Below are 24,296 nucleotides of genomic sequence, written 5' to 3'. Positions count from 1 at the left end.
GGGTATAGCAGTGACAAGAGCTCCTCTGATAATATGATGCTTCTTGTAGAGTTTCTTCAACTCAGGAGTATGTTTCTTTCTATCCACAGCAGCTCCTTCTTCATCAAGGACTAAATCACCAACACCATCTTCCAGAATATCCCATAATTCTTCATCTAGGCTCATGATATAACTGTAAAAGTTGGTCTTCCACCAAGAAAATTCTTCAGCATCTCCATTGAATTTTGGAATCTTTCCAACACTGGATTTCTTACTATCACTATAATCATGTGAGACATGTTTATAGCTAGTATCATCAGAACCATTAGGAGGAGGAGGAGTAGACATGTTTTTCTCAGATCTTTGACTGTTGCACGGTTAAGTGTTACACAACAGACCAAGGCTCTAGATACCAATTGAAGGTGAGAAAAACACAAGAAGGGGGGTTGAATTGTGTTTTTAAAATTCTTCGTTTCTCCTAAAACTGAACACACTTGATAAGAAGCTAAGTGAGACAGCTTCTGAAGTGATTATCAGAATCTAAATGCAGCGGAATAAAACAGAGAGAGAGAAGAAGAACGACACAAAGCAATTATATTGGTTCCTTCCACAATCCGGAAGTAGTCCAGTCCCCCTTGCACTTCCAAGGAGATTTCACTAAGAGTAATATCTGATTACAATTGCTCAAGCACACAAGCAAGAGACTTCCTTTGCTCAAGCACACAAGCAAGAGACTTCCTTTGCTCAAGAACACAATCAAGAGACTTCCTGCTCAAGCACAACTGCAAGAGACTTCTAACTAAACAAAATTACACAGAAAATTGTTTAAGGTTGAACACTTGATATACAATCAGAGGTGCTCACAATACAAATCAGATACAGACTCAATGACTTAAGAATTTCTAAGATAAGACTTTGAGACACAAAAATTCTAAGTGAATGCAGAACAATTTCAGCAGAGGTTTGGCACTTGTATGAGAGTCTTTTGTTTAGCGTTCTTGCATTACCAAATCTCTAAGTCTTCACTCCTTTATATAGAGGAGTGAAAGAGACGTTGTGAAATTGCCAGCACATCAAAGAGTCGTTGTTGAAGCTTGATCTTTCACCAATGATCTTTTGCCTGATTTGGTTGTTGTCCTATGAAGAACCAATTTGAAATCCATTCCTTATCCAAAGGAACATCTATGCAGGCGAAGCCGTATTCTGGAGCTGTTTTCTTGTCTTGTAGCGTGGACACAAAACAGAGTAGTGGAGAAGGTGGTTGTACAGTTCGTACAATAGTACAATGTCAACGCTTTCGTCCAAATTGCAAGCACATGCCTTCAAACATCTTTGAAATGACCGTTGCAAAATTCCACTAATCTTTTGTTGTGTTTTCGAATCCAATAGACAGCTTTTGCAGTGATGATTCTTCAATCCTTGAATCTTTTGCAAATCCAGTTGATCTTCAGCTTCTGGTGAAATGACTTCTGATGAGGCAGCTTTTGATAACATAGCTTCTGATGATGCAGCTTCTGAATGATACAGCTTCTGATAACGCAGCTTCTGATGATGTGGCTTCTGGACCTCTTGTCCTCAGGAGCACTATTCTTCAGGAGCGCTTTACTAACTTCAGGAGCGGCTTTTCTTCAGGAGCACTTTTCTCTTCAGGACCGAGTTGCCTTCAGAAGCACTAAGCTTCAATTATTGTTGATTCCTTTAGCTCTTCATTTGCTCATTCAGAACCAATAAATGATGTAACTTTTTAATTAAGGTCCTGTACACTTGAAAAAATATTAGCTAGTCCAATTTACAATTTTTAATACCTTGTTATCATCAAAACTCTTTAAGGTTTATTGTTAAACACATTTTGTTCCAACATAATCTCTTTTTCTTCTCAAATTCAAAGTGCTTATTTGTGAAAAGTGATTATTGTGAGTTTAATTGGTGAAATTCGTGCTTAGGTTTTGATGTAATGTTTGGGTATGTTAATTTGTTGATAATTAAGTTATTGATGATGAAATTAGATGCTCAAGTTATATATATATATATATATATACACACTTTGTGTTTTGCTCAAATTAGTGAAGTATGATGTTGTTGTTGATGGATTATTGATGAATTCATTTCTAATTGATGTTGTTGTTGTTATGAGATGTTGTTATTGATGATTCGAACCTTGGGTAATCATAATCATATAGTTGTGGTGTGACTTTATGTGGTTTTTGAAAGTTTTACAAAAAAAATGGGTCAAATGGTGATTTGTGATAGAATGATGTTTTGATTCAAGTTTTGTATGGATTTGAGTGCCTTTTTATGTTCATAAACGTTTAGACAAACTTTGGGGAAGAATTTGGGGTCAAGGGGATCAAAATTGGGGTTTGGGGTTGAAAATAGTGGATTCCTGTAAGGGGAAAACGCAAGAACAGGGTTGTTGTTCTGGTGCTTCATGCCATGGCGACATATGGCGTGCCAGGCGAGATTCCCAGAAACAGCAAACTTCTTTTTTGTTGTTTCGGAAATTTGGGGGCCGATCCGAGCTTTCTAAAATGCTTCTTTCAACATGTTTGACTATTGTTTTCACTCTTTAACCTACTGGAACATCTTATGGATTGGATTTGACTTTATTTTGTGAATTGAACTAAACTTTTGAAAAATGTCCAAGAACGTCGATTTTCCCGAAACTCGTTTTTCTCAAGGAAAAGGGGTGGGTTAAGGTTGTATACTGATTATATGATTTCTAAAAATGGTTGTGATTGCTTTCAATGAGTTTTATCTTATTTTGCTTGAAAATGGAATTCTTTTGGAAAAGTGATAAAGAGAGACGAAGTTTGTGATTTTGATGATTTAGTCGTAGTTGACCGGTGAAACGCACATGTATACTCTATTGCACTCATATGTAATCTAAGTCTATATATAGCTGAGGCATTGGACCAAGTTTTATAGATAGAAACCAAGCTGTTTAACTCATTCTATATCGATAGGCTTCATGTTATGTTATCAATACTTGATTTCTATATCTAGCCTCAGAAATTCCAAAACACTAGGGTTAGCCTAATTAGCTTTTTTTTTTTTTACTTTTTAAAACAGCATTTTGAATTCTTGTTCGTGGTTTATTTGTTGCAATAGATTGTACTTGAGGTGCACTTAAACTTTAAACTAGATAGGCATCAAATCACACAACATTTTAAATAAAATAATACGAATTGTGCGATCATTATTTTATGCAACACCTAAAATGATTACATTAAACTTCTTTGACAAGATTATATGTAAGTTGAGAACAAGTTTAGACATAATTCTTTTTAAACTATATAACCATCAAGCCACAAGGCTGGATTAGATACATCACATCATTTATGTACATCTTCTTTTTTTATTCCTTTTGTTGGGATGCAATTCATGTTGATATTTAAATGTTGAGAAACATGTAAATTATGAAAACTTTGTATTGATAGTATTGAACAATCTTAAAAATGAGAAAAGTTGAAGTAAAAGATTACATCAAAGTCTATTTATAAGCATGCATTAACTACTAACTAACACTTCTATTGACTAGCTAACTATATCTTCAATAGCCTCCTGCAAATTGGGATGTGGTCACAACACTTCCAATTTGGGATGACCAATACAAAGGTACTTCAAAATGAAATAAAATAGGAAGAGGAAATCAGAATACTCAACCATTAAGCAAAAGCTACAACACATGCTTAACCATTGAGCCTAACTCATCCTTACAAAACCGACTTGTAAGGGAAGAAATATCTTTTACCTTTCTTTCATCTTATTTTAATGTGTAATGATACATGTACAATCTTAATTCTTTTACCCATATTCAACACTCCATTTTCTCTCTATCGTTCTTCCTATCACATTATAGATATCTCATTTATCACGTCATTCTCTATTTTTATCTCTCAAATTTTTCACTCCCCTCCCTTGAGAGAAGCTTGAACTACATTTCACTCATGTCTTATGTTAAAATCTACGTTTTACTCCCTCATTATTTTTTTTTTCTTATTTCTAATAATCTATCAAAAAAAAATCTAAGACACTTCGAACAAAAATAGTATTGCGAGTCAATTTTAATATAATAAAAATTTGAATACATAATTTTTCACTATTTTTTATTCATAATTTCATAAAAACGTAGTTTCAAACCCTATTATAAAAAATGAAACAATCCAAAATAAAATTAAAATATGTGAAAACTTACTAAAGTCGATTAAGTATGGTTATTTAAAAGTGAATTTTATACTCCAAAGTATAAAATTAATAATAAAATATTTAAATTTAATTATCATTGACATTTAAATTATAAAGAAACAAATTTATTTTTTTAAATGGTGATTCAAAATTAGTATATCTTATAAAAATACTTATTCATGTTAAAATAAATTAAAGTGTAATGCATATCGTAACATCTCAATTTTTTATTTATTATTATTTTACTTGTGTATTATTTATTTGTTTATTTGATGTTTTTAAAATGTTGGGTTAGTTGGTTTTTATTAGAAATTGAGAAGTAAAGGATATTTTGGTAATTTAAGAGTGAATAGTATTTTTGTAATTTAGGAGTGGACGATAATTTACTGAAGTTAGTAGAAACTTTGAGGAATTAAGAGAATAGAAGTGCATAGTACAGTGCAGCTCTCCACATCTTCAACAATACATCTTCAATCCACGCTGCAACTTCCTACATCTCCAGAGCCATTTCTTAACCTACATCATCAAACATTATAAACAAGCATTACTAGTTCCAAAGCACTAAAAACGCTTAAAACTATAAAATCGTAAAATAGACAAAGATTAGATGTTAAAGGCAATGTAATTACTCAATTACTTGTCCAATATAGGGGCTAAGTGCAACGTGATAATCAATTTATTTGCCGATTATCACTAAGAGGCAACAAGACAAGGCCCAAGTACCACGAGGGCACAGGTTAAGCTATGTGTGGAACAACGCACTGGAGCTTGCCTAGACCCATCTGAGTCGTCGAAGGGATCTCTAATCGCCTCCTGTAAAGAGGCCACATTTCACGGAGGCAGTTATTCTCGTACAACGCCTATATAAGGGTGAAATAGCGTCACCCCTAAGGTACAATTCACTCTTACCATTTTTCGCACGTATCCATCTCATTCTCGTATTGACATGAGCGTTGGAGTGTGTTTACCTTGGTTTTTGGTAAACAATCGCTGGTTTCCAGAACGGTTTACTTGCGAGATCAACCAGTAAACCTCAGAGCATATTGTGCTTATGTTTTCCAGAAAGTATGAATGTTCTTGATGTGAAATACAAATGTAGCCGTCGGAATCAAACACATGTCAAATCTGTTGGAGTAAATTGCTAAAAAGAATAAGTAAATTGCAAAGAATTTAAAGGGATAAACTTAAATTGCATAAATGAATGTAAATTGGTACACAGATTCATACATGTGCAACTTGTTTACTCGTTTCTCCTTGAGTGCGGATAGTTTGAGTGTGTAAGTTTTGTGTGTAATTGAATTGTGACCTGTTTTTCCTATGAAAAACTCATATTTATACTAAATAACTGACTATACAGAAACCGTCGAACATAACCGCTAATAATTACTCTAGACATCTTTTAAATTCCAAATGACATCTCTCGACAGTAACTGCTGCTTGGCTTGTTAATTCGACACCAACTTCTCTTCGATATCCTGCTTGCTTGTCGAAGATTCACCACCAAACTGCAAAATCTCTAAGTTCATAAACTCGATCCAACTTGTGAGTCGAACTCATTTAGACCTCTTCAAAACCTAAATCAAACTTAATTGACTGCATTTATTGTAGCCTGTCGAAAGTACAACCGGAGTGCCAACGTCCACCGCAACGGAATATTCAACACAACCGTACTCTTTTATAGATCTTCATTGGGAAGATCAACAATATTTTTTTAAAAATCATCTATTATCCGACAAGAAAAATGCCAAAAAAAATTAGATGTGATGAATGTTTGAACACACATCCGGATAACCTTTCGAATGTTGACTTGTCATAAATTTTGCCAACCAACAATGAGAAGAAATATGTAGAAGCGCTCTACGACCAAAAAATGAGAATAGACAGACTTTATTTTTCAAAAAACATAAAAGTCTCTGGTTAAGAAAATTTATAAACTTAAAAGTCTTACAAAATTTATAATATGTAAGACCTAGCTCTACTTATCTTTGAGTTGCAGGATGCAACTCATCTAACTTTTCCATTATATATATATATATACACCAATTTAATAATAACTCTACTACACTTTGTAAGGTGAAGAGTAAAAAGTGTCGGTATTGTGCAAATTACAATTCTCTAAAGTTGTTTGTTATACATACACAGATTATTTGTGTCATGTCTTATTACTTATCCATGCTAGTTTTGTTTCTGGCAGTTATCTCTCTTACCAATGGTCGTATTTACAGTCCGCCAAGTAGAATACCACCTATACCTCCAATACTGGTCTCAGGCCCTTCGAGACCTGCTGTTGTACCTATACCGGTCCCAGGTGTACCACATATACACCCTCGAAGGCCATCTCGACCACCTCCCAAGATGTAAGAATTCAGAATGCACAGCAGCAAAGAAGCGTATATTGTTATATACTTATATTCCAATCTTAATTAGTTAGTATCCTGTTTTTATGTTTGGATGGTCATTTGTTTTTCTTTATTGAGTTTTAGCTTTGTTTATTGTGGTTTAGCATTTGTTTAAAATAAATCATTCAACAACAAATTAAAGACAATATATTATGTATCGTTGAAATATTTTACACTTGTTTATTGTATCATTAGTATACGTTAAATTCTGATTTTTTTTTTTTTGAGAGAGTTAAATTCTGGTTTTTTAAGAACCAAAACTAATCCACCTAAATTTATATAGAAAAGAATTGAACGTGAAACTTTACTTTAAGAGGAACATACTCCAAAGTTTCATACCAACATCATCAAATCAACCCAAGAGTTTAATTTTGTATATGTTAATTTCAAATTCAATGCTGAGAAATTGAGAATTTGGAAAATTGGAGCCAAAAGAGCTTCAAGGCTTTGTTTGAGAAAGAGATTGATATAGAAACATTTTAATAAAAGATGGGTAATGAGTACATGGATGGTCTTATTTATAGATCTCAATTACATTAACTATTTGAGTAACCAAATCTAACTACCTACCTAACATTTTCACCATCTCTAACTACCTTAATTAACTCCACCTTTCTTTGAACTATTTTAATATCCCCCTCAAACTCAAGGTAAGAGAATTTTTACTTGAATTTGAAGAAAATTGTTTTTCTGACATACAAAACTTTCTAAAAACACATAGAAATGACGTTTTTGCGCCCAACGGTAGTTAACTATTACCGAATTTGTCTGACAGTAGTTAACCACCGATGTATACCAACACAACTTAAAAGGAAAACTCCAGTGATAGTTAACTAGTGTGAAGAATCAAAATTGTTTTTTCATTATTATAAACAGTGTCGTATTCTCATTTGTCATAAGTTAGTTCTCATTTGTCTAATTGTGGTACTCTTGTGCTTTGTGGTGTAATACAAAAAGTATAAAAAATTTGACATCATGATTTTGCAGTGGGGCTGACTCATGTAGTTCTCTCATTTACCTTTAAATTATGGCTTTGGTTCTAGCCGGATTTATAATGTTTAAATAGGAATAATATAAATCGAGTAAATAGGCAATTTCCCCTCCGAAATTGCAAGGTTTGTCAAATACCCCCCTGTAGTTAACGAAACATCAATTACCCCTCTGAAATTGCATAACGTTAATCAATTTACCCCCTCCGTCAATTTTTCTGTTAACTGTTTACGGTTATGATCAATTACCCCCCTGAAATTTTACACTTATGTGCAAAATGCCTCTGAACTTGAAAAATTAAAAAAAATTGAAAAAATTCTGGAAAAATATTAAAAAAAATTAAAAAAATCTGGAAAAATGAAAAATCAATAAAAAAAATTGAAAAAAAATATTAAAAAATTCTGAAAAATTGAAAAATTAATAAAAATGAAAAAAAAACGGAAAAAATTAAAAAAATCAGGAAAAATTAATAAAAATAAAAAAATCTGAATTTTTTTTAAAATTCTGGAAAAATTAAAAAAAATTCTGAAAAAATTTATAAAAATAAAAAATGATTAAAAAAATAAAATAATCTAATAAAATGAAAAAATTCTGGAAAATAAAAAATATTCTGATTAGTATATATGTCGAAATTTCGAAATTCTGAAAAAAAATGTATTTTTCGAAATTGCAAAATTTTGATTAGTATATATGTCGAGCTTAGGTTTTTTCAGTGTATTTTTTCCCTTATTCTCGGTTTATAAATACACAAAAAGTTCCCGGTTTATAAATACATAAAAATTCCCGGAAAAAATACTAATGAAAATTTCGAAATTTTGAAAAATACATAAAAAACCTAAGCTCGGTTTATAAATACACATATTTTTTCCCTTATTCTCGGTTTATAAATACACAAAAATTCCCGAAAATTTTTTGAGAAATACTAATGAAAATTTCAAAAATTTCGAAAATTTTTCATTAAAATTTCATTTTTCCAGAATTTCGTTTTTATTTTCGAAAATTTAAAATTTCATTAAAATTTATTTTCCAGAATTTTTATTTTCGAGAATTTCCAGAATTTCATTAAAATTTAAAATTTCGAAAATTTCATTTTTCCAGAATTTTAATTTTTTTAGAAATTTTGAAATTTTATTTTTTTCCAGAATTTTTTAATCTTTTTTATTTTTTTCAGAATTTTTTCATTATTTTTCATTTTATTAGATTATTTTATTTCTATTAATTTTTCCAGATTTTTTTCATTTTTATTAATTTTTCAATTTTCCAGATTTTTTTAATATTTTTTTTCAATTTTTTTTATTGATTTTTCATTTTTCCAGAATTTTTTCAATTTTTTTTTAATTTTTCAAGTTCAGGGGGCATTTTGCACATAAGTGTAAAATTTCAGGGGGGTAATTGATCATAACCGTAAACAGTTAACAGAAAAATTGACGGAGGGGGTAAATTGATTAACGTTATGCAATTTCAGGGGGGTAATTGATGTTTCGTTAACTACAGGGGGGTATTTGACAAACCTTGCAATTTCGGGGGGAAATTGCCTATTTACTCAATATAAATCTTGAGACCAGTCTCACACACGTTGTCACATGGAAGAACATGGCACCGTCATAAATAATAAAAAAAACAATTTTGATGTTCCACGGTACTATTGCTGGAGTTTTTTTCTTAAGTTGGGTTGGTGTACAACAGTAGTTAACTACTGTCAGACAAATTTGACAGTAGTTAACTATCGTTGGGAGCAAAAATGTCATTTCCATGTATTTTTAGGAAGTTTCGTATGTCAGAAAAGCAATTTTCGAATTTGAATTACAAATTCAAAGCTTAAAACTGAGAGAAAATGATGGCCCAAAATAATTTTAAAACTCAAAATAGTATGCAGTAAACAATTGGGGATAAACTAGTAAAAAAAAAGTTTCTTTTTCCATTGCATGAGCTTCTCATGTACCCTATGCAGTTCGGAATAAAACCTCCAAAAACACGTTGAAATATTTTGGATTTTAGAATTCGAATAAGGCGCGCAAGAAACTTATAGAGTGAGAAAATGAGTAAATATGCAATTACCCCCCTGAAATTGTAAGTTTCGTCAATTACCCCCTGAAATTAACAAAACTTCAATTACCCCCCTGAAATTGCACAACGTTAATCAATTTACCTCCTCCGTCAAATTCTTCTGTTAGTAAACATGACGTTTTGCAAATACCCCCCCTGAAGTTTTGCACTTATGTGCAAGATACCCCCAAACTTGAAAATTTATATATTTTTTTTTCTTATCCTTTAATTTATATACTTAATTTCTCTTTGATATTACCTATTGAAAATACTCCTAAAAACCAATGATCTATATTCGAGCGTTACTCTTTCATAACAAGGGAAGACTCGTGCTTTTTATAGGCTCGTTTGAATAAATGTCAAACTTGAGCAATTCATTGTTTCACAAGCCAAACTGAAGCCATAAGTTCCTGCAGCATGAATGTTTAGCTAGCCAATTTACGCTACCATGAATAGATTCACACAAAAGTGCATGAATTGTTTATCTTGGAATTAAGATAGTTATCCAATCTAATAAGCATGAAGAACAAATAGAACCCCACTTATTCAATATAGTACAGTATGCTAAATTACCATATAGATAAGTTCACTCCGAGTTGAATGAAATTTTAACATTATTACATATTAATTAGGGACTTCAAATGAAGTTCGATGTAGAACACAGTAGGGGAAATATATAGACGAATGGAGCATTATAGAACAACAGTGTAATAGACAATAAGTGGATCATCTTTACTATATTCTTTTCCTCCTCTGTGACATCTTCTATTTCTACTTCTCCATCTGTAAAGTATACTATAAGTTAACTGTTAATTGTTTGTTTTTAATATCATTTGAGTCAAGGATAAGAAAAAAAATATAAATTTTCAATTTCGGGGGGCATTTTGCACATAAGTACAAAACTTTAGGGAGGTATTTGCAAAACGTCATATTTGACTAACAGAAAAATTTGACGGAGGGGGTAAATTGATTAACGTTGTGCAATTTCAGGGGGGTAATTGAAGTTTTGTTAATTTCAGGGGGGTAATTGACGAAACTTACAATTTCAGGAGGGTAATTGCCTATTTACTCGTGAGAAAAGTAATGGCAAAAAAAGAAGATAGGCATTGAATAGAGGCCCAACCCTATAGTGAGAAAGCATGCCGAGAGGTGAGATGAAAATTGTGCAACAACACACAACACGCCTTGTTCTTTGTAGTTTCACAGTGGAAACTTCTGAAACACCAATCCTAAAAGATTTCAACCAAAATAACATCTTTTTTTTTGTTCAAAGTCTGCTTTCTTCAAACGTGGTTTTTAAAAAGTGATTATCCAAAAAACGATTCTCAAAAATTGATTCCAAACACATAAATATCCAAAAACACAATTTCGTCCAAAATCAATTTTCGTTGCCAAACTATGATTCTTTAAAACTAAAAATTGGACCGCAATTGCATTCAAACGCTTCTACATAACTCAAAAAAGGATATACATATTTATAATGTCAGGTCATATATGCTTATAATGTTGTTTGTCATCGAAAGAAATGGGGATAATTTTAGTGTTAAAGGGTTTTAGCAGAGGATAGTAATATGCATATGGTGGCTTGAAAAGGCTTTATGTACCAATAAAAAAACACCTCAGTGTGTGTAAATGTAAAGGCCAATCACCTATAGAGAATGAATGCAATTCTTGAAACTGAACACATGGAGGGATGTCACATATGAAAGAAAAATAGTATACAATGAATATAAATTTTAGGATCAAATTCTCACAACGATAATTTATGTGAAAGTTGTTCCCGTTAGAACATGCAATATTTCCCTCTTTTTGGTACCCTTTAATCCATATCTTGAACTTTCATGATATTCTATGTAATCCCATCCCAGTGTGTATGCAATTTAAAACTTAGACTTTGAAGTTCTCATAATTCAATCAGAAGTATTACGAAACTGAAAAGGTATTACAAAGAGAGAAAGAGTAAATAGTCAATTACCCCCCTGAAATTGTAGCTTTCGTCAAAAAACCCCCTGAATTTTGTAAAACTTCAAAAAAAACCCTGAAATTGTCAAACGTCGGTCAAATACCCCCCTCCGTTAATTTCCTCCATCCAACATGCTGACATGGTTGTTAACTGCCACGTGGCACTGCCACATGATCAAAAAAGCCATGCCACGTCACACGGGGGTAATTGACTATATTTTTTATTTTTTTTAAAAAAAATCTGATTTTCCTTCAAATTAGGGAGAATATTTTCCTTCAAATTAGAAAGACAAAAATCACCTATAGATAGCAAAAACTCATACAATCTGGTCATTAGGGAGAATATTTTCCTTCAAATTAGAAAGACAAAATTTAATCAAAATTTAATCTGGTCATTAGTTTTTAATCAAAATTTAAGTTTCTTTGATCAACATTATAGACAAGAAAATATAATAACTTTTTCATAGCTAAGACCAAATTCTGCCATTTAAATAATTTTAAGGTGTAATTTGTATATAAATAGTATAAATTTGAGGAGGTATTTGATACTTAAATTTTAAATTTGAGGAGGGTATATGCACGTAAATGTTAAATTTCAGGGGGGTATTTGCAAAGTAAGTGGGTGGCACAAATGTTAATTTTGAAAACAAAAAAAAAAGTCAGATTTTTTTCAAAAAAAAAATCAGATTTTTAAAAAAAAATATATAATCAATTACCCCCGTGTGACATGGCATGACTTTTTTGATCATGTGGCAGTGCCACGTGGTAGTTAACAGCCATGTCAGCATGTTGGATGGAGGAAATTAATGGAGGGGGGTATTTGACTGACGTTTGACAATTTCAGTGGTTTTTGAAGTTTTGCAAAATTCAGGGGGGGTTTTGACGAAAGCTACAATTTCAGGAGGGTAATTGACTATTTACTCAAGAGAGAAATTTTAATTGATAATAAACAAAAAAACAGGCAATATTCAACCAGAACATAACAATACTCAAACGTGAATAAACATAATTGTCATGACTCAATAAATAAAAAATGCATTAACCATAAATACATAACTAAAATGGGGCCAAAGAGAGATAGCAAAATCAACTCTGGCCTTGGTGCTCATTCAATCATTGCACCCTCTAGTCATAGCCCTTTATGTTAAAATGGGGGCCAAAGGAGGTGGAATCTTCAAAGGAGTTTTTTTTTTACTTGACTTTTTATGTTAATAGATGGATGGATATGTAAAAGTGATCTATGACCACAAAAACAAACGTAGACATTATTTTCTGCTAAACATAAAAGTCTTCTCTTAAAAAAAAAAAAAAAGAGAAAAGATAACTTTTACCCTTAGAATACAAGTGTAAAAACTAAATATATAATTTTTTTTCTTTAGCATTCAATATTTTTAAAGTTTAAAGTGTTATCTATATGTCAAATACAAAAATTCTTTTTTAATTTCTTTTTTAACTTTTTAACTTATGTCCTTAGTCCTTTCAAAATTGTTTGTGTATCATCTTGGCTGGTAATTTGAAGGTGCCATGGTTTGCAGTGCATTTGTCAAGTTATTGCTTTGTATTTCTATTAGTTTCTCTTCTGTTATCTTGTCCACTCATCTGTTATCTTGTGCTATTTTTAAGTCATTTTTTCTTGTCTTTCTTATAAAAAAAATATAAAAAAAAAAAAAACTTTACAACGGACGTTCACTCCAATCTCAAATCCTGCTAATTAATATAGCAGTACAACATCTTACCAGTATATTATAAGACTCTAATTTATGATTTTTTCATGTTGCCAAAATTTCCTTTGTAGTATGTTGTATCCTCTTTTCATGTCGGGTGGAAATCTGTTCTTCATTCTTTTTTGGTTTAATGGACCAACGTTTTAAGAAACGTAACGATACCGGAAAAATGGCCATTACAACTTTTAGCCTCTTTTTAATAAATAATTGTGTTGATAAAATAAAATAAATCTTAATTCCAACACTAGAGAAAGGGAATATAGACACTTGAAATATTTCTAACTCAGTTATTTTATGCAATATGTTTAAATCTGTCACGATTTCTGATAAAGTGTATATATAGGAACTTCAAATGTATATTCAAACATCAATATGCTTATTATGAGGAGAGAAATGAATCAAATGTATTCTCATTAATTCTGAAAAGAGTATCATTACAACTTATATAGATCATATGAAGGAGCATGATAACTATATTACAATGGTTGTAGATAATAGAAACCTAGATTAGTTAGTTATAACTAACTTACTAGATAACTTGTGTAGCAAGTGATCTATCTAACTAATGCTTATTCTCTTCTGATTCTTCATGATGAAATAATGCTAGTTTCACTTCTTATGTGATGAGGTTCTTAGCATCTGCATATTATGAAATTTTAATATAAAATCAATGAGCTGACCTCAGTTTTCAATTTTTCTTCAATTCCGTGCTGTTTGTATACTGCAATTAGTTGGAGAACAATAACTATAAATCGAAACAACAGATTAATGCTAGTTAGAAGTTTCAGGTTGTTCCTCCAGAAGAATCAGGTATTCTTACCAATCTTTTCAACCCCATCTCCAAGTCCTTAACTGTCACAAACGTAGGCTTTCCAATCTCCATTCCAAATCTTCACATATTCGTAACCATGATCCATTTTCTTTCATTATTCAAGTCATATACATAACTAACATAAATCAATCGAAACAGAAGAAACATAAATGAATCAATTTCCTCTGGTCCTGGGAGTGTGATAACATAAAAACGTGAAAATTGAGTCTTCAGTTTATGAACTCTGCACCAGAAAATATAAATCAAGCATAAACATTTTGCAAAGCGTATATACTACTTAAACATAATCCCAAGCATTAAGAATGATTCCAAAACAACAGCCTAGTAACATGCTAAAGATTAGAGCCACATTGTTGCGGTCCCAGTTTGTCAAAAAAATGAGGGCCACTGATAATCCGCCACAATTGAAAATAATCAAAATATCAGTGGTGAACCAGCATTTAAAAGAATAGGGAAAGAAAACAGGCAAGAACAGGCAGTTACTGGAGCAATTGGCACAAAATTAAGGAGAAAAGAATTAGCAGAGAGGAAAGTTGAGATAAAATCAATGAAGGATGGACGTTGATCCTCTTTCCATGCATTTCTCATCAAACAGACTTCATTTGTACCTACAATGGTCACATTCTCAACAGTTAAGATAAGAATGCATTTTTTCAACCATTAAAATTTTACACCATCAAGTAGGCGAAACAAAATGTTGTCATTACTCATTAAAATTGAGTAGAAACTTAAAATTAAAACAGCTTATCTAAGAAGCTAATGGATTAAGAGAAGGATAGAAGCATAATTGCAAAGTTTCCACAATAAATTATAGCTTTAAGTTATTACAGATCCTTATATCAATTTGATGGGAATCAAGAGAAGAGCTTTCTTAGTAACAAATATATTATTTGTTTGGATTATCTTATATGAGCTTATCCGGTGACATAAGCACTTGAGAGACTATATATATCTGCTCTACCGTTTGAAAAACAATATATCTGATCTTTGATTAATCAATATTTACAAAATGCATAGATGTATTTGTTTACCTGATTGTGTGATTTTTTTTTTTAACAAAAGTAAAATAAAAACAAGGAAAAAGGATTAAGCTATCCGCTGCCTAAACACCGCAGATGCAAGATAAAATCCAATTGAGGGAGATGAGCAATCCACGTTTTCAAAAGGTTGATATTATTAGAAGCATCAACCTTAATCAACCAATCAACACATTCTACCCTTTTCTCAAGGTATGATTAAAGAAGACCATCCAAGAATGAGAAGTGAACTTCCTAATGAGAGAAAGTAAAGTTATTTGGGATGAAAGTCATTTTGATTAGCGTGATTAACAATTAAATCCGAAGTTGTCTGATACGCAGATTGGATGATGGCTTTATTAAAGTCATCTTTCAAAAGATCTCCAAAACCTTCATTACCAGGATTACCAAAAGAGGATCCATTACTTTAATAAAGCCTTCAGGAAGTGGATGCCAGCAAACATGACTAATTACATGATGTTTATTTGAAAGCAAGGGCATCAACCACCATGGAGGAATGATTGATATTCCATTATCTCTCAGATATTATTAATCTATTATGATAAGTTATTATTTGTGATCCACTAATACTATCATAGATTAGAATCAAGAAGGGGATTAAAATCTTAGTGGGAACAGTTGTCCATACATTGGTATAGGTAGCTCGTCCCTATATATAGACACACACACCAAAGCTAGAACTGCTCAACTCTAAAGCTGGTTGTATACACATGGTATTCCTGTCATATATACCGCTCACTGATTAGATATGAGAAGTAAGACAGGTGTAAAGATGTCTTACTTATCCCTGCTAGCTTTTTTTCTTACATTGATCAGTCTCAACAATACAGGAAATCCAAAGCATCAAATACATGCGCAACCCAATAACGGAGTGATCGATTACCAGCCACCCCCTATTGATCCAGAAACACCTGTTGGTCATCTCACTGCCAGTCATATGCGTTCTTATGACAGACCTAGAAGGCCAGTTCGACCGCCAGCCTAAGATGTACCCCAATCCTCCTAATTAATGCAGCAGCGCAATCAGCTTATGGTTTTCTCATGTTGCCAAGATTTCATTTGTTGTAGGCTTAATTAATTAGTCCTGTTTGTATATTTGGTTTTCTTATGGTTTAGCACTGTATTTGTTTGCGGCAGCTATAGTCTCTTTTTAGTAAATTGACTTTGCTCATAAAACAAATCATCCAGCAGCAAAATAAAAGGTAGTGTGAACCTTTGAAATATATGTGTGTATATCCCTAAGATATGTTTGAAGCTGTATATGTAGATTTCGAATTTATATATGTGGTGTTTGTTTAACTTATATTTTCCTTAGCTTCATATCATTTTTAAGTTAAATCGGACACAATACAAAAATCATAACTAAATGTAAACTTTCTTAATAAAATCCAACCAATAAGAAATGGTTTATCTTAGAACCCTAATCAAAGAGATTTAGTTGCTGATGACAACAAACATCATAACAAAACAATAGAAAAACATACCACAGATCAGAGAATCAAAAGGAGGAAGAAATCTTGTCTTAAAACTCTGAGGCTTTGACCCTTTGCCTTGAACTGCAACTTTTTGAATAAAAAATAATATGTGCAAGGGTGCCTATTTATAGAGTATGATTACTTCGGGTTTAAGAGAAGAAAACTGGCTTTTTGCACCGATCCAGCTTGAAAAACAAGAAAACTATTGTTTCTGGCCGTAGCTGGGCGCATAGCTCGTGTGGCAGCCCCTCTTGCGCGTTTTCGTCTCGTTTTCGATCGTTATTCTGTCTGAAAACTCCAGGAACTTGAAATGAATTTTCTTCACTTTGTATTTTCTTAAAAAATCTTCTAAGAACCATTGAACTTTAATCTTCATATCCTTGATCCATCACGTAATGTCTTGATTTGTCGAGTTACATGATTTCTTACTACAAAACACTCAAAACACTAATGGAGTTGTATGATTTAGGACAAAAGTGAATCACAACGACTCGAGTGAAAATAATACAATATGTTCCTCAAATCGTCAACAACTCCTCTAACTCTCATCTTATTTGTATTCAAATGCAAAGAAAAGTATTAAAAACATAGCCAAAAATGTCATATGATGATATGTGATCACTAACCTAGAGAGAATTAGCTACTCATGATTCATGAACATAAAATGATGAATATGAACAAAGATACATAAGAAAAGTATCACTCATTGATTATCGCTTGGCTTCAGAATGACTCTGGCCACTCATAATTTGCCAAAATTGTGTTTCTGCCTTCGACTGCTCGTCAAAAGTTGTGTTTCCACTAACTTAGGGGCTTGGTATTGATAGGCGCGTATCTCCTTAAAAATTAATAAATTTTTTCCCACGATGTGAGTCAATCAGAGAGCATCCTCTTTGCCTTTCATTCAACACTCAAGAAGTAGGGCTCATTGCCTGTGATGCGAGTTGGACGGTAGAGGATTCTTCTTGTTTCTTCACACCTTGCTCCATTTTTGCTCACCAGAACATCTGTAACGACTATGCCCCAAGAATCATCAGCGATAAAATTCTAAAAATAATAACACACTTATAGAGTTGTCTGGTTCAGATTGATTTTTATGGTTTCAAGGTTATTTTCTAGATTTTGTCCTTGCTTGACTTTTGGACGAATCATTTACAAAATTTAAATAAAATACATTCAAAATACCAACTTTACTTCTAAAACGACTCTTAAAATAGACTAAAAACCTTATATGATTTCATGTCATCATCATGTTAGACTCAACAACAAATTTTGAGATGGTATCAAAGCCTCGATCAAGATCTGTTAGGGTACTTGTTGTTAAGTTTACGTTATCGGGTCACCCACCATTCATATCCACGAACCAAGTCCACCGACATGACAGGTTGGGTTAAAGAGTCACACATTGAATGAGAGATGGCCTCAACAAATGTTTATAAACGGGGAGCAATCCTCACCTCACAAACCAAATTTATAAAATTATGTTAAACCCAACCATAATTTCTAAAAAATATTAAATGTAATTCAAAATAAGTCTACACACAATTTTTTTTCATAATATATAAACATCAGACCACAAAACTGATTAGATAAATCGCCTAATTGTTGACATCTTTTTATTCCTTTTGCGAGTTGCAATCTCCTATCTCCTATACATACATTTGAACATGGTTGAAATAAACAATCCACATGGCATTCTCCTTTCTTCTATCTAAAACAATGAAACATGTCATTATGTTGTACAACATACAAATGAAACTTTAATGACATTAAAAATGTATTTGGTTTGACTTATTCTTAAATTGGTTTTAATTGATAGAAGATAATTCAATTGAATTTGTACAAACAAAAAAAGAGAATTCAATTGAATTAAAAATGGATCAATTCACATCAATTAAAAAAAAGGTATATGTGATTTGAAATTATACAATTCAAAATGGTCAAAAATAAATTTAATATAAATATAAAATTATAGCTTCCAAATGTATTTTTTTATAAAAAAACATATATTATTACAAATGACTTTTTTTTGAAACATATTACAAATGACTTATAAGCCTATATATTTCATAGACAAAGTAAATTTTTAATTTATAAACGTTTTTTTCCAAGTTATTAATACCAAATGCTTTTAAATTAAACTTATTAATACCAAATATTTTTAAATAAAAATTGTTATTTAACTTTTATTACTTAGAAAAAAGGTTTATATAAGCCTCATATACCCCTTTATATTACAAATGACTTCTGTAATTTAGGTAAATGCTATTAGAAAGAAAAGAGAACAAACATAAAAAACTAACCAATGTTAGTTAACCTATGCGTGCATGAGTTTATTTGTTTAGGAATTAATTAATAAATATTAAGAAAATACTGGACAAATATTGAAAAGTACGAGGAAATGTTTATAACTCAAACATAAAAAAGCACGGGACAAGTATGTTTTTTTGGTACAACGGGACAAGTATTTATCACTGAAAAATATATATCAAAATGGAACATAAATTAGTCAATAAATAAATATAAAAAAAACATAGGACAAATATTAATTATATACATAAAAAATTACGAGTTAAATATTTCTCAATGATAAAAAACTATTAAAATATTAGTCATTAATACATAAAATAAAATATAGGATAAATATTTGTCATCGGTAAATCTAGAAAGAGACAAATTTGAGATTGATACATAAAAAAGGGCAAAAAAAAATTTGTTGATAATCTAAAAATTTTTTTTTTTTCATTTTTTATGATCAAAGTAAAAATTAGATTAAAAAAAGAATGAAGTACAAGACGAGGGCAAGGACCTTACCTGGTAAACGACAAAAGCAAAACCCAACAATTCAGTACAAAAGTGGTACTAAAAGAGAACAATCCTAGACACCCACTACCACGAACAATCCAGTGAACTCACGTAGGGGCACGAAACTGAATTGGAAAAGAAAAACACAAAGTAAATATTTTGAGCATTTAAATAGACACATGGATCGTCTGCCAACACAAAAACAACCCAAGTTGCAACATGTCCCTTCCTAGTATCAGTAAGCCATAAACGCCATTTTCGAGCCAAAGCAACCAATAACAAATCGAGTCCACAAAGTCACAATGGTCTTGGAACTTCAGTTGCAATCCATATCGAGGGACGAACAAACGACATAAATCTATCATAGTCCACGAACAACACAAGAAGCAACCACGACAGATACAATCCTTTAGGTACGATGAACGACTACTACCGTCAACACGACAGATACAATCCTTCAGATATTTTCATTATTCTCCAGTTCTATTTCATTATTAGTTCATTATGTTTAGTTGGTTTGTGTTTTTGTTTTGAATTTCTGATTATGAACTGTCAATTTAATGTTGTAGTAGCTTATCCAGTGTTCAAATTCTAGTTCTATTGTGATTGTAATTTGTGACATGTAAATGCTTGGAATAAATCCAAATGTTGTTTTTTTATAAATATTATTTTAATACTAGGAATAAATCTTAAGAAAATGAATGAAAAAAGTGGAACTTTGAGTGTGTTGTTTGTGACACTGTTAGCGATGAAAAAGAAAATACTGAGAATAATAGAGTTAGAGTGATTAAGTGACTTTGCTTGTGTTGTTTGCTGCGTTTTGAAGAGGTGTGGTGTGTGTTGTGTGTTTGCTGAAGTGTGCTTTGAGTCCATGGTTTTTTTTATGAAGCCAAATACTTTGTGTGTTTGTGTGTATGGCCTTTCTGTTTTAGACATGTATTCACTTTCTTTTATGTAATTTTCAAATCAAATTTGTTATTCAACATAAAGCCAAGTAAGATTGGACTTGATGAAACTATTTTACCACAAAAATAAACAATTTTCTTGAACTAGCAGAATCCTGTAAGATTCTCATCATTGGCTGATATACCATACTATTTGGTATATCATTTAACACTTAAGTTTGTAAAATTATGATGAATGGAAACTTATTTTTTTGGCATTTAAGGTTTCATTAAAATATTAGTTCCTTTTTGATAGCAACATTTATCGAAAGAGAAATTCTATTTCCACATAACTTTTTTTTAGATCTTTATGAGATATAATTGTTCTGATAGCTTTTTTTATTAATAGTCCGTACCATAACGATATATTGCTGTTTGTAGGGCATACAAAAGTTCTACAGTAGTGTTACTTAATTTTATATGGAGTTCCCTTTGCAATTGTGCATTGTTGATAAAAGTAGAAACATGAACTTGAAGTGCCCTGTTCAGTAGCTTGTGGTGTCTTGCTCTAATTAGGCTTTATAAGTTTAAAGTGTCACAGACTTAGGGAGGCTCTAATTCAGTGGCAAAACTTGAATGAAACCATAGTTGCTGATCATGTTAGAAAAACCAAACATGGCCTAAATTTGTTGTTAGGTAACAATTGATTAACCATGGGAGATTATGTTTTAGTGAATGTTTTGATTCTATATTATGTTTATTGAAGGTTTTGATTCTATATTTTATCATTCCCTTTGTATTTTATGGTCATCATACTATTGCTTTTTATGTTGATATTCTCTCATTCCCTTTGTGAATGATTTTATACCTTTTTGTATGCAATTGGACTTGACTTATTACTTCCTTGTGTCCATCACTAACTTAATTCAAAGTATGGCAGCAATGACAAAGAAGAGAAAATTGAATATTGGGAGTCGTATGTTAAAAGACTCAAGCCAAGGAACTAGTGCAACTCATACAACCTCAGCTCACGCCCAAGGAAGTAATGTTGAAGAAACTAGGCCCAACCCAAGTCATGTGGAAGTTGTCACACATGAATCTGAAGATTCCTACTCTATTCCTTCAGATATAGAAGCAGAAGAAGAACTAGAAATTAATAAAGGTTTCAACTATATAAAGTTTTTGTTTTTGTAATTTACTTTATATATAGTTTATTTTTGAATTATATAACATCTTCTGTTTCACTTGTAGATGTTCAGCCCAAAAAAAAAAGAGGCCCAACAAGAATGTGTGGTGTATGGGATATGGATCCTAACAGTTACATAGTTGTTAAGTTCGACAAGCGTCGTCGATTCATTGGTGAGGAAGGGTCGACTCTTACTCGTTTCATAGGGAGTTTGGTTCGAAGGAATCAATTTGCTCCAATTGAATGCAAATCTTGGAAAGATATGCCTGATAAGAATAAGAATGACATGGTTCTGGAAATAGAGGTATTATATTAACAATATATTTAAATAATTATGTACCCAATTTTTTTTTATCACTAATGTTGTATTTACTTAACACATCTATATATGTGTAGAAATTCTTTGGGTTTGATCCTCCTATGAATGAGACTACAAGAGAATATCTGATACATGAGATGAATATGAAGTGGAAACAATGGAAGTGTTCTATAAAAGGAAAGACATTTGACGCAAGTAAAACGGAAGAAGAAGTTGCAAATGCTGTACTAGATTCTCGAGTTGACCGAAGTCAATATCGTGAATTGGTTCATCATTGGTTTTCTGAAGAGGCACAAGTAAGTCAAATTTAAAGGAGATATTATCATACTATAAAAATCTTCGAACTTGGTTCCTTCTTTTGACTAACATTATGTTGTATCAATTGTAGAAAGAAAGTAAAAAGAATAGTCAGAATCGTAAAAGATATGAAGATATTCATTGCATAGGTACAAAAAGTCTCCCAAAATTGATCAATGAGAAGGTTAGTTAATATTTGAACTTGTAATTGAATAAATTGTATTTATAAAACAAATTACTTATAATTTCATTTGTTTGGTATTAGAAAGAAAAAGCCAAAGGAGTGTCGCCCACACGCAAAGAGATTTACATTGATACACGTACTCGTAAAGATGGTTCAATTGTTAATGAACATGCTGCAAGATTTATAGTAAGACTTTCTTTCGTTCATACCTTTTTTGATTCTATAACTTATACTGAAACGATATGTTAAATCAATGAAATTGGATCCCCAACTGTTGTATAAAATTGAATGTTTTATAAAATTGAATTATGACCGTAAGAATTGAAACTGGTTCAATTGTTCTGTTTTAATTGTTCCGAATTATGTTCTGATTGTGACATAAAATTGGACTTGCTTATTCAATTTTAATTGTTCTGTAACAATTTTTCTTGTTCAATTACTCTGATTCAATTCTGTTCTGAAGTTTGTTTTGCTAGTATAGTTCAGTTAGTTCCCTTTGAATGATTTTTATGATGCCATTCAGGTGGGGAATTTTGTTATTTATATTGGCCTCATTTCGGATTGTCTTGTCATGATGCTGTGTGTTTTTATTGTTGGTAAAATTGAACTAGTTGTTACAAATAACTGATATATTCGAATGAGCGGTCCCCTATTCGAATGACCATCCACAACCATTACTTTGATCCTGCTTATTCTGTTTTAATTGTTCTGGTTCAGTTGTTCTACTTTAATTATGTTCTGAATTTTGTTTTAAATTAATGAACTCTGTTTTGAATTCTGTTCTGAATTATGTTCAATTGTTCTATTTTAATGAACATTTCTGTTATGATTATGACATAAAAGTGACCCTTTTCAATTGTTTTGATTGTCATATTAATGAATTCTATTTTAAAATGTATTCTTATAATCTATATATCTTATAATTTTTCAGGAAGAACTAAACAAATATAATAATGAGGCAGAAACTTCTCAATCGGTTGGGACACAAAGTCATATGCCTTGGAAGAATGACATTTATTCCCGAGTAAAAGGAGCTGAAAAGAGGGGACATGTGCGTTGTATAGGCAATATTCCCAAACCTAAGAAATCAAAAGCTTCTTTGTCTGAAAATCAAGAATTGAGGGATGAACTTAAGAAAATGCGAGAAAGTCAAGAGAGGACAAATGTGTTTATGGCAAATATAATGTCAGTGATACAAAATCGATTATCTCAAGAAGATTTGAATGATATTTTACAAGCTGCAAAACAGGTATATTATATAATTGATATTTTACTTTTCGAGTTCAGATTTCGAATATTATGATAACATGAATTAAGTAGATTTTGTAACATATTTTATTTTTATTTTTAATAGGCCACAGATGGTGCTAGTACTCCAAACCAGATAAATTCTTCAAGTCGATGCAGTGATGAAGACAGAAGAGAGGAAGATTAGAAATTGTTTTTATCTTGGATATGTTTAGACTCATCTAGTGCTTTTTTGATGTAGTATTTATTTTTGTGTTGGTTATTATATAAAATTGACATTATTTTGTTATTTTGATATGTTTGTAAGACTTACTACTTTGATCATATAATTAATTTTTTTTTTATGTTACCTTAAATTTTGTGTAGTGCAATAAAAAAGTATTGCCGAATATATTATTTTTTTGGTCAGGAATTATTGTGAAAATTTTATTATTATTAAAAAATATTTATATTAGGGTGAATTTTATTAAAAAAAAAAACAGAGAGAACCTATAGCAACGGACAGTTTGGTCCTATACCAACGGATATGGAGGTTGACTAAAGCTATTTAACAGGTGTAAAATGCCGTTGCTATAGCTCCGAAATTTATAGCCTCAAGCTAATTTTCCGTTGGTATAAGCTTGGGACGACATTCTTGCCGTTGGTATAAGCATAGTATCCTAGACGGTAACAGGTGGGCGTTGGTATAGGTTTTATGACCTATAGCAACGGCTTTTGAGACCTTTACCAACGGTTTCTGCCGTT

The 24,296-nt window shown here is 31.5% G+C and overlaps 1 protein-coding gene across 2 annotated transcripts; it reads left to right on the top strand.

Moving 5' to 3' along the window:
• The first annotated feature begins 21,255 nt into the window (after window positions 1-21,255).
• LOC146946584 (uncharacterized) lies at window positions 21,256-23,901 on the top strand. 2 transcript variants are annotated; one of them, XM_085744594.1, is made up of 7 exons: window positions 21,256-21,480; window positions 21,570-21,808; window positions 21,901-22,119; window positions 22,212-22,304; window positions 22,386-22,490; window positions 23,236-23,553; window positions 23,659-23,901. In XM_085744594.1, the coding sequence occupies exons 1-7, from the start codon at window positions 21,261-21,263 to the stop codon at window positions 23,737-23,739; spliced, it is 1,275 nt and encodes a 424-aa protein (XP_085600720.1). In that variant the 5' UTR covers window positions 21,256-21,260; the 3' UTR covers window positions 23,740-23,901. The 2 variants fall into 2 exon arrangements, with proteins under 2 accessions (XP_085600720.1, XP_085600721.1); XM_085744595.1 differs by lacking the exon at window positions 22,386-22,490 and having other exon boundaries at window positions 21,260-21,480.
• The last annotated feature ends 395 nt before the right edge of the window (window positions 23,902-24,296 follow it).

Source organism: Medicago sativa, chromosome 2 (assembly GCF_051527215.1).
Source record: "Medicago sativa cultivar Bolivia chromosome 2, Bolivia_mono, whole genome shotgun sequence".
In the NCBI taxonomy this organism is placed as follows: Eukaryota; Viridiplantae; Streptophyta; class Magnoliopsida; order Fabales; family Fabaceae; genus Medicago; species Medicago sativa.
This window is presented reverse-complemented; position numbering and strand designations above follow the sequence as displayed.